General features: G+C 32.6%; 1 protein-coding gene across 1 annotated transcript in view; it reads right to left on the bottom strand.

Annotated features, from left to right (window-relative positions):
- The window catches only part of LOC129216111 (phytanoyl-CoA dioxygenase domain-containing protein 1-like), a 68,146-nt gene extending 55,763 nt beyond the window's left edge, over positions 1-12,383 (bottom strand). Inside the window, exon 1 of the mRNA XM_054850264.1 lies at positions 12,318-12,383. Coding sequence (XP_054706239.1) covers positions 12,318-12,344 — 27 coding nt within the window. The 5' untranslated portion in view covers positions 12,345-12,383. The remainder of the gene's footprint in view (positions 1-12,317) is intronic.
- Between the last annotated feature and the right edge of the window lie 366 nt (positions 12,384-12,749).

Raw genomic sequence — 12,749 nt, 5'->3', positions numbered from 1 at the left:
ATTAAGAGGTTTTAATTAATTTATCCCGAACGAATTGAGATTTCGAAAAATCCTTTCTTAGTGGTTACTTTCGTAATCATGCGGACATGCCTGCCAAATTTCAAATCTGAAGCTTCAGCGGTTTCGGCTGTGCGTTGATATATATATATATATATATACTAGTTTTTAATTAATTTCGAAGAAAATAAATTAAAACAGTTGAAAGGAGATCAATTCAGATCATCTGGACTGAATGCTTCTTCGAAATTTTTTGGTATATGATGCGATACTAATTAAAAATAAAACATGCCATATATAATGCGATTCTTTTATTATATTTTACACTATTTATTCTTTGTAAAACGGGTAAAAAACAACTCATCCTAATACGTTTTATACCTTCCAGACGCAAAGGAATTATAATTCCTGCCAAAACAATTGACCCCACGATTTCTTATTTTTAAATATCGACTTAAGAAAATCTTACGTAAGAATGGATTTGACCCCCCCCCCCCCAAGTAAGGGTATGTAGAAATTTTTCCAACCCCTCTCCCCCTCGAGACCCTTACGCAATTAATGAATGGCCTCTTTTGTTCCGATTTTCTTCAATGCTGTCAATGATGGTATTAACAGCATTGAAGAAAATCTTCCCGTATATTGCGTTTCTCAATTCACCGCATTACCGCTTTTAACGTTTTTATCCAAAAAATGCCCAACTTAATTTTGCTCATTCTTCAATGAAATTATTTTTCTGCTGAAAGCAAGAACATGAGTTAAACCAGTTTTCACAACTTCTTTTCGTTCAACCTAACTAAAAAAAGCTCGTGGGGGGGGGGGGGGGATAATGCGTTAGAAGCATTACTTTCCATACCCTCTGCCTGGGAAAATGTAACACCGCTAGTTTGATTGTATTATACAGAGTCACAAGAAATAACTTGGACTTACATAATACATTATACTTTTAATGTTAATGAAAATATTACGACAAAACTTTAAAATGTATATGAATACATTATTTCGTCTACTATACTTTCAAATTTTCAAAGTGGTTACCTTTAGCCTTAATACAGAGTTTTAACGGTGTTGCAAAATTTTCGGCTATGGGCCGCAACTCACTTACTGATACTTTATTCCATTCCTTGCATAAGGATTTCTTTAGGGATGCCAAAGTTTTATAAGGTTTAGCTCACATCCTTGTCTCCAAAATCTTCTTACATTGTCGAACGGCATCAAAGACCCCAGTTTTGAGGTGGGATATGTGCTAGTAGAAAAATACTACTCGTTTTTGTTGATCAAGGGATAAAGATTAATCAAGAAAGAAATCGCAAACGCATTTTGGAAGATGTTGTCTTACCTCGGTCGCAAAAGCTCTTTGAAAACAAAAGGTTGACCTTCCAACAGGATTCCTCACCTGCTGCACACAGAGCTAAAAGCACTCAAGATTGGTGCAAAACACATTTTCCGGACTTCATTGAAGCCCAAGAATAGCCACCGTACTCCCCAGATTTGAACCGAATGTATTATTCTGTTCGGTCCATCGTAAAGATATATATATATATATATATATACATATATATATATATATATATATATATATATATATATATATATATATATATATATATATATATATATATATATATATATATATATATATATATATATATATATATATATATAGATAGATATCTTTACGATCGATATCAGTCGATCCATATATACAGTCGGATCTCCATATATCGAAGTAGCAAATTGCCGGAAAAAAATTCGATATATAGAAATTTCGATATATAGAAACGATCGTATTTTATCATAAAAATATCCTAAAACATTAAAATTAAAGCTAATTTTCGTGCATGAAACCCAATTTCTAATTTATACGAGCATCGGATTAAACAAAAGTTAATAACTGAAAAATTAACAGAAATTACATTTTTGTGCCTTCATACATCTTCATTCTTCGGCAGTTCAACTTGATTCGCAACATGAGGGGATTTTCGTTCTGACAATGTAATCGAGAGACAAGTAAAAAATCAATCTAATTAACTTGAATGATTTTTACTGAAGCTAAAAAGACTAGGAATGATAATTAACAGACAAAAAGGATAACTTGAAATTGATTTTACAGTGCTACTGGTTACAACTAAGATTTGAAATGAACTCGAGGGAATTTAAGAACTTCAGAACGGAACAACGACCTATCTATACTCACCCCTCAACCTCAGATTCCTTATGAGTTTCGTAGCAACCTTTAGTGAACATAATGTTCTCCCCCAACCTTCATTTTTCATCAGATAAACAGTCTAAAGCGGAAAAAAGCTTCGAATATCTCGAAAAATAATTTTGATATATAGAGATTTTTTCGATATATAAAACAGTTTTTCTGTGTAATGAACGTTGAAATTTGCTGCGATTTCGATATACAGAAAATTTCGATATGTGGAAGTTCGATATATGGAGGCTCGACTGTATATATATACTAGCCGCCTACGGCGACCAGCTGGTTCGCCTTCTTACGCCATTCGCCTTTCTGTGCAAGCAGCCACCTACGGCGGCTGTTTGCCTAACTTGTCATTTACATTTTTACTTCAAGTTTGCCGCCTTCGGTGGTTGTTTAAATTAATTTGGCAGCAGTATTAATCAATCCATCTGTATCTTTTTTTTTTGTGCCATTCACATTTTTACGCCAAGATTGCCGCCTTCGGCGGCTATCCACCTTTACAATCTATCTATACATTTTCTTACCCATCTCTATTTATTTTGACCTCACCGCTCATTTCCTAATAAAAACAAAGATCACTCAAAAACCGCTTTTTTTTTATTTAAGTAGAGCAAAAAAAAAAAAAAAAAAAAAGCTCAAATTCCCCGTAGTGTGCAAAAAGTAGCGTTTGACAAAGATAAAAAAAAAAAAAAAAAAAAAAAACTCGCTGTTTTTATTAAATTAATGCGCACAACTATGAAATGTAACGTAATATAGATACAGCGAAACCAGCTTGGGGGGAAGGGGGGGGGGGAGAAGGAAAAAGAAATAAATGCAATCCCTAAATAAAACAAAAAAAGGGAAGTAAAAAAGCAAGCACTGCCGGAAAAACACGTGGTCATCACGTCAGAAAATGTAGAAGTAAGCTATATATAGTAAAAAAAAAGATTAACATTGCTTGCGATTAAGATTCCATCGTAAATATCGAATCGAAACCCAAGTAGTGACGTCACAGGCATAAAAGATTGAAGAACGCTTTTTTCGACTGATGCGTGAAAGGACATGATGTGTTCAGCATTAAAAAAATTGTAAAAAAAAAAAACTATTGCGTATTTTTAAGAACTTTCTTCTTCTGAAGAGGGCGAAATGTTTTTACTATTACCAACTTAAATTTCAGAAATGAGGCTTTGATATTTCACGCAGGATGATATTAGAAAAAAATAAAACCCAGGAAAACATGTAAATTAAAGGTTTTTTAAAAAATTCATAAAAAATACAAAAATTGCTCTATCTTCAAATTTTTTTCATTCATCTATTTAAAATTAAATTTCCTACACTATAGTACAAAACATATTTGTGCGGTGCGATTGGTTCGGGGTCTGTGAGGTAAAAAGTACTAAAAAGTGTAAAAAAACACATACAACATTAAATAACTTTTTTTCCAATTAAAATATCAAAAATCGAAGCCCGAGGTGCACATCTTCGGCAAAAACAGCACCTGTGTACCAAATTTCATCTTTCTAGGCCTTACCGTTTTCCCGGGAAGCACGCCACACACACACACACAAACATCTTATTTTATTATATGTATATAATATATATATATATATATATATATATATATATATATATATATATATATATATATATATATATATATATATATATATATATATATATATATATATATATATATATATATATATATATATTATCTCAGGACATTGATTTTTATATATTAAGATTATCATTATTAAGCAATCAGAGACGCCTCGATGGGGGGTCACGGGATGTAACTGTGGCCTTCCAAAAATATCGCTTGGCGCAGCATAGCCAATTTAGGCTCTTGCGCTAGCAAAACCAATAGAACCAACCAACAACCAACCTAATTTGGAAAATTTTGCCTGACTCGCCAAAATTACCAACATTCGGCGAAATTTGGAGTTCTAATCGGCAAAATTATAGTCATTCAGCGAAATTTGAAGTTTCATTCGAAATAATTTGGAGTTCTAATCGGCAAAATTATCATCATTCGGCAAAATTATCATCATTCGGCGAAATTTGGAATTCCGCTCGGCAAATGGAGAATTTCCACCCTGCCAAAAATTTAAGTTCGGGGAGCCATGTAAGCAATCCTTGAGGTTGATGTTTCGATACCACAGACCACACTGATGTTTCGTTTGTTGCTTTTTAAACGAACGAGTCATTATTTCTTCTGACAATTGTCAGGAAAATGAAAAACAGCTCTTTGGGTTTCATTAATCAATTATTTGCACTTCGAACAAATGATTTTTCTTTTTCGACTACCGTAAACGCGGGCTACTTTGGCGGCTCTAAGGTATTTCTTTGGCCTAAATTGAGAAAAAGATACAACTGAGGAAGTCGGGAAGGTATAAAACAACTTCCTAATTTCGTTAGTAAAGTCAACTCCATTTCATACGAAAGTCAATCACAATTTGTCAAACATCATACATAACGTTGTTTAACCTCAAGAAGCCGTCACTCAATTTTATTAAAAATCTATCGAACGCGATCTCGTGCGTCGTTTATTTTTCAATAATGAGGTGTTGCCATTCGGCAGTTTGTGTAAAATGAAATGAATAAATAAATTTAACAATTGAAATACATTACAAATATGGATGAGGTGTTGCCTTATATAGGGGAGGGTGGTCCAAAGCGGGTAGGTCTTCGTATGCTCCTCCCCCCCCCATGGTGTGTTAGCGGTGACGAATACGTATGTCGTGTTTGCCCGAACACCCCCGAGTTATTACCAGTCCCAGCGAAGCAGCAGTGAAGCGGCATGGCTCAACCAGGCTTAAAATTAAAAAAATGATACATTTGAAAAAAAATGAAGTTTTGTAACTTTTGATTAGACGAAGACCAGCTTTTTTTTTTTTTTTTTACTGTCAATAACATTAATTTATTTTGACACTATCCACCTATAAATTACGATGGTCATTCCGTTTTTTTTAATTATTAATTTAAGGTTATAACTATTGAAATAAAAAACGTGCCTTTGGGAAAAGCGGGTCGGGCAAAGCGGGTATAGGATTAAATCATATATTTGTTTAAAATTTCTTGATTCGTGTGCTGACTTAGATTTTCTCTTCAATAGGATAAGTATAACTTGAAAAGGTTATTTTTTAGGATGACAACTAATTAGTCTATTACCTCAGTTATTTCTTTATGTTTTATAAACAAATGTACTGACTTTAAATTGGATAAGTACAACTGTTTTATATTTTTAAGCACTTTTATTATACTTGGCCTGATTGTCACAGAGAAATCTGAGGCCTAGTTTTGCTTATATCTCTGCAAATAGACCACTTCGAGACTTCGTGATTTCACTAAATGATTTGCTTAATCTTAAGGTACAACTTAGCGCTGAAAAATTGAAAGTTTAAAATAAAATTATTATTTCAGTTAGGATACAAAACAGCAAATTTTGTGTAATTTCCCTATTAAATGTTTAAATATAAAACCCATTGTTACAAATTTTGTTGCCTTACAACAGTAATGTTAAAAGCAATCATAATGAAAATTTTGAATCGAGGCTTCTCTGAAGCAAGCATGAAATTAGCAAGCATAAATCCTACAGAGGAACAAAGATTAAGCTTTAATGCCAACTGCTTAAAGTTTTAGACACGCGTATAGGTTTTTTCCCCTTTTAGTACCAAGCATATTTATATGAAAAAATAAGGTGAAGTTTCGTGAGGGCAAAATTATTCTATTTCTGAAATACATTTACACTAAAAAGAATAAAATAACAGAATTTTTGAAAAAAATACCAAGCACTTTTCATAATGCACTCAAAAGGACAAAATAACTGTTCTGGGTCAGAAAGAACTAAATTCCTGCAGTTTTCGAAAATTCCAAGAAAATGACACCACAAACGAAGAAAAGTGCAGTTCTAGTCATTTTAAACCAAACTTTCCCAATACGAAAAATATGCATGTTTCAACACTCAAAGTCATGATTGAAAACTAGATAATGATAAGAAATTCTCTTCATGACTTGAGCCGCACTTTTCTTCGTTTGCGGTGTCATTTTCTTGGAATTCTTGAAAACTGCGGGAATTCTTAAATTGTCCTTTCTGACCCAGAAAAGTTATTTTGCCCTTTTGAGTGCATTATGAAAAGTGTTTGTTTTTTTTTTTTTTAATTCTGTTATCTTAATATATAAAAATCAATGTCCTGAGATAACATATATATATATACCAGCTTTTACCCGCGGCTTCGCTCACGTTGATGTAGTTTTTTTCAATCGATTCAAAGTAACGGTCAACACAGACAGAGGTCAAATACTTAACAAAAAATGGTTTGTCTCCAATTTCGCTGACATTTTAAATTGTCTGCCCCTTTAAATGTATCAAAAAGTATGATTCAACTGAAAATCAGGGGAAAGGGGGTAAATGAAATGTCGGCGAAACTGGGAAGACACTCAAAAAATCCCACAAAATAAATCTTGAAAACGTTTAGGAGTTGTAAAGAAGTTAGTTTGGGTAATTTTCAAAAAATCCAATTCGAGTAAGGTCAACTATTCTTAAGTAAAGTGAAACGGTTTCCGTATAATCCTGATCTCCGTCAAATAATTTCCAGCGCTACACCGGCTATCTAAATTATTGTATAATGTATAGCTTCTTACCGAAGATATCGTCCCAAAATACGGTCAAAAATCACTACCAATCCTGATTCTAATAATGTCCTTTTAGAGTGAGAACATCAAACCTTTAAAATCCCCATTAGAAGGAAATCAACTGTTCTAAATAACGTAAACGGTCCTGATTACAATACCAAAAAGTTCAGAGTGAAAATACCATTAAAATCAGAGTAAGGATAGTTTGTTTTAAAGTTCCCGTTTAAATGAGGACAATAGTACAAAAAACTTCTCATTTCGCAAAGAGAAAAATTCCCAAAAATCTATTAGAATGGTCTCCATCAGCGTTTTCAAGTAACATTTCCCTCTGATGATTTCAGTCAAGATTATTTCCAAAAATCTTCATCAGTACAGGTCCGATAGGATAAAAAACAAATACAAAAACAAAAACAAAATAAAAGAAGAAAGAAAGAACAATATACTCCATTTTCGCCATTAAAACAGGGACATTAATTCCACAAAATCCTAATTAGCATCATTAAACCTTAAAAATACACACACAAAAAAGAAAATGAAAAGTTTCATAAAAATTTTAAATAATTCGCCAATGCACTAACGTAGTCGCCTGGTAAAACTGGAGATAGGAAATGAATTTGGTGGATTAATTTACATTTTAGTAGTAGTTTTAATGTTATTTAAGAGTGTTGTTTCACTAATTTGGCGGATTAAGTTTAACTTTAATACCTCATAGTAATTAATGATCTTTTTACCAAAATAAATTTGGCAGAATTTTTACATTTTAAGGCAACTTTTGTAATGGCTGTAGCGCCAAAATTTTTAAACACTCGTCCCGAACACGTTATCATAACTCTTCTTATCAAATAAGTTTTTAAAATGTCATTTTGTTTAGTTTCATTTTATATTTTTGCAATTAAAAGAAGCGTTAAAATGTAAAATAATAAATCCAAATCCATTATTAATCGCCAAATGACCACAGTACCATACATTCGCCTGAGCCTTGCCAAGTTTATGAAACAGAGTAAAATGTTTGTATATTCATGAGATATGATTTTTAATTCCAAACAGAAGATGCTATAAAGAAAATGTTTGCATGTATTTGGCCGTTCCTGTCGAAAAATAAATCTTTGTTCGACGGTAACTGGGGGTAGGGAGTCGGCCTCTATTTCATAACTTTATTTAGTTACCAGCTAATTGTATGCAGCAAAAATGCCCGGCGTTGCCTGGGTCTTTAATAATTATGAGAAACAATCGCTACTTTTATTCGTTCTCTGCTGTAACTGAAACAACTCAAAACACACCGCTTTGACGTGATTAAAAATAGAGCTTCTTCCTAACCCATTACGGCAGGTTGGCGTGTTACGTTCATGAAGAAAACGAAGTTACGCAAAAGTTACACATTTATTCAAACATTTTTGGACAATACAAGAAGGGAAAAGAAAATGATAAAGATATTCCAAGGATTATCTACACGTGATTCGTACGAGTGCGAGGCGCGAGTAACTTGGCGCAATGACAACATGTAGCGCTTCACTTCATTTCAATAGCAAAAAGTTGAGTTGTCAATATTTGTTGCCGCACCATAAAAGTAAAATGGCAATAAGTACGAAGAACAAAATAGTACTCTTTTAGAAACGAAAAAACGATACTTAAGCATATACAAATTTGAGGAATTTCCAAAATATGAAATCAAACTTCACTTGTTTAAAAAGATTTCTCTCTTTTTTTTTCGAACATAATCTAAAACCTTCTCTATATTGCTATTGAAGTACAAACTTTTAAAAAACGTAGCCGCCCGTAATTCCTTACTGCGATTTAAAATGTTATTAAATTTGCATTAATCGTATTAGGATACCTTAAATGAGGCTCCCCCTCCCTACTTTGTAAAACTGTGTGTTACTAATTTTCATCGAAGAGTTAGTGTCACCAAATACTAAGGTTACTTCTGGCGATTATAAATGATGCTACACGAAATATTTCAAATAAATAGTAAAAATTTGGCAATTGTTTGAATTTAAAGACAAATTAATAGAAGTTTTTGTGCTGTTTATGGATTTGTTTAATTTAGTTGGCGAAATATTTTACGTGTTAACAAAATTAAAGAAAGAAATATTAAAGAAATGGCGATATTTGGTTACATGACGAAATTCGAGAAACAGTATTGAGTAGCCTTTAGCTTCAAAAACAGCGACAGTTGAAAAAATTTCCAAATTGCTTAGCTATTGAAATGATTCCACAAAAAAAGTTTGTCTAGATTCCTGCGGATCGATTAAATACCCAGTCAACAGAAATAAATATAAAAAAAACGCATTAATTGCCTCAAATGCATTAAAATTAAAAATAATCAGCCAAATCCATGTATTATTTGCCAATTTTGTGCAAAAATCTTACTTCAAGATTTGACTTGAGAAAAGCCTTGAACAGTCACGAAAAACAAAGATAGTCAACAATACAACAATTGTCGCTATCGACAGGGAGTTGAGATGATACACTTAATACTGTATTGAGTTGAGGAAAGCCTTCGAACATTTAAATAAAAAGCTCATAACTCGTTTTTTATTCTACTTAGAAATTTCGAACAGGTGCCATCATCAGCAGAAAAATAAGAGCTTTCGATGGACATACAATGTAAATATGTGCAAGTATGTTTTCATCCCTATATTAGAGAATTTATATGAAAATTGTGTTTTATTGTTCCCCTAAAGGGGTTTTGCCCCCCATAGCAGGACAAGAACTACCCTATGTCTTATTCTGATGCTTAAGATATATTATTGTAAAGTTTCATCAAAATCCGTTCAGTAGTTTTTGCGTAAAAGAGTAACAAACATCCATACATCCATACAGACAAACTTTCGCATATATAATAGTAGTAAGATATACATATATATGTATATATCAACGCACAGCCGAAACCGCTGAAGCTTCAGACTTGAAATTTGGCAGGCATGTCCGCATGATTACGAAAGTAACCACTAAGAAAGAATTTTTCGAAATCTCAATTAGTTCAGGAGAAATTAATTAAAATCTCTTAATTTCTGCGAAATTAAAACCTGCCATTGAATTCAAATCCCTTATTTTCGAAGGCTTTCCTCCATTCAAATCATTATTCAGTACTTCATCTCAACTTTTGGTCGACAGCGAACTATAAATTTGATATTGTTTTTGTTTCTAACGTGGTTCTTCGAGGCTTTTCTCAAGTCAATTCATAATGTTTCTGTCTATTGCTTTCATTTTTTCAAAACTAGAAACGAATTTTTTAAGAACATCATCACAGGCAAACTATCCTTTTGAATTTAGAAGAGTGCAGTTTCCTGTTAAAGTTTGCTTTGCAATAACCATTAATAAGTCACAAGGACAGACATTAAAAGTAGCAGGGACCGATTTAAGAGAAGACTTTTTTTCACACGGCCAATGTTTTGTAGCTTGCTCCAAAGTCAGTTCATCAAGCAGCTTAATAATTTTAGCACCAGAAAAAAAAACTAAAAATGTTGTATACAAAGAAGTTTTTGCTTAAACATAGGTATATCAATAAAATGTGGATGGCCTGTGTTTGCAAAGATAATCAATACTTTAAAAGGATCGTTAATAACAGTTAAAGATCGGTTAAGGACAAAGGCATATATGTAAGGAGTCCAGGGGCCCCGGGATCCTCCCCAAATTAGAAAAAGTTATAGGTAATAAATAAATATTATTGGGGATTTTCGAAACTAGGTGCAACAAGCACTGTTAACCCCTGCTAATTCCATTACCCGAGCAATGCCGGGTACGGGAATGCTAGTTTTATATAATGGCAGGTAGCTAGTCAACTCTTTTAATTATTTATAACTTCACATTTGATTGGAAAATGTACCAAACGACAATTAGTTAAGCTTACCCGCTTTGGGCTCAATTTTAGGGCAAAGCGGGATTTTCAAATATTTGTTAAGTTTGATGATAAATAAATATTGGTTTTAAAATAATACAAAAATCACTTTTTATTTTGAAGTTCAAGAGCCCTGCTAGAAAATAAAAACCAAATTGTTGCGATTAAAATCCAAAAACTACAATTTTCGAGCGTTCTTCGAAAACCTACCCGCTTTGACCCACCCTCCCCTATTACTAGAGATGATTATTACGTGGGAATATTATAAATTGAGAAGGGCACCTCAGTACCCCCCCCTTCCCAGTAATGAGAATATATAATATTGACGTTGCTGAAAGTCATGCATTTAAGGACGCAGTTTTTAAACATATTTTGATGGAATGCACTGGGAGCAACACTAATGATTCTCAGTTCCTCGCGCTAACATGTGTCTTCATGACCTCTCAAAATTTTACATGTTAGACATGTAGATGCAGTTCAACATCAGTTAAGAGTTTATTAAGTGCCTATTTAAAAATACCATTCAATACTTTATGTAGTAACATAGTTGTACTTCTCATTTCAAATAAAAGTCTGAACAGGGAAAACACAAAAAAAAAAAAAAAAAAAAACTGGTATTCTCGGCAACGGATGACGATTGATTACAGACTCAATTAAATCATTAGGGCTAAGTTAGACGGCTTGTAGAGGAACTGAAAGTTGTAACAAGCTTAGAAAAAGTTGACCCAATTTCATCTACTTCTTACAAATTTTGTTACATTTGTAGGTAAGTTGATGAAATTTTGCTGTTGTAAAATGGAATGGTCTCAACTTTCCAGGAATGGCTGTGGATGTGAGAAAAGAAAGATCTAATGTTGAGAGCATGGAACGCAGCAGCAAGTTATGAAAGTGACCGACGATTTAGGAATTTTTATGAAAGGTGCTCTGTTAGAAAAATTATTAAACCTCTAAAAGTAATGAAAAGATGAATATGTGTTGTGTGTCGTGAAGACACACGATAGAAGTGAAACTCTCTTTTCTTTCCTTTTTTTACATTCTAAACTGTTACTTCACCGTTCACCCGTTCTTTTTCTCACGCCGCGCTCTTGTTCTTCCTGCGCGTTTAATTAGGCATATTCACAACAAAATTGTATATTTTAAAGAAAAAAATAAATTATAAACAACGTGAAAACTAAACAGTACTCGAAATCCGCTTTTAAACTGTTGCCAAAACAATGAAAAATAATAGCTGCCATAAAGTTAATTTTGTTAATAAAAGTTTACAAACCAATTTCAAGGTTGAACAATGGATTATACTTTTAAACTGATGATTCGACTTGAATCAAATAAACTTGCATTATTTCGAAAGTTTAAATCCACAAATATATTCATGTTTTAAGTTCAGCCTTGAAATTAATTTGTTAAGTTTAATAAAAAAAAACAACTTTGTAATTACAAAAATATTTCACTGTTTTTGGCAACAATTAAGAAACAACTAAAAGTTTGCGGATCAGAATTTCAAAGCACTAGAGTAAAAAAGTTTTACTTCAAAAATGTTTAAATGCAGATCATGAAAAATTCGTTGTTTGCTGGCTATGATATTACTTTACCTCTTAAGGACATAAGTAAAAAAATACACATTGAAAACACATGTTGCGGAAGAAAAACAATAAAACATCTTACTTGAGCATGAAATTTTTTGTAATCCATTTTAAACAGTTGACTTCCCTTTTCACACGGACAAGCACAGATTTCTTACGAAATAAGCCAACAAAAAACGCGCAAGTGCTTTTATACTCGTTGACAAAAATAAGAAACATCGTGCGCTTTATCTTATCAACTCGTAAGGGTACTTCAGCACACGCGGCATTCTCATTTTCAAAAGTAAAGGAGTTTTTCTAAATTTCGAAAAACTGGTCTTTAAGAGACACTGATTTTAAATCTGATTTTAAATAAAGGAAGGAAATTATATTAGTAAGGAAATTTCCATAACTGTATTTATTGATGACTTTTATTTTTTAGACGATGCCAAAAGTATCTGAAGTTTCCTCTCTTACATACTCTCTTGTGACATACAATCGAACTTCAACAGGACAAAAATTTATTGGAATTAAA

The sequence above is a fragment of the Uloborus diversus genome, chromosome 2 (assembly GCF_026930045.1).
Source record: "Uloborus diversus isolate 005 chromosome 2, Udiv.v.3.1, whole genome shotgun sequence".
NCBI lineage: Eukaryota > Metazoa > Arthropoda > Arachnida > Araneae > Uloboridae > Uloborus > Uloborus diversus.
The sequence above is the reverse complement of the archived record's forward strand: the minus strand, read 5'-3'. Positions and strand labels throughout refer to the sequence as shown.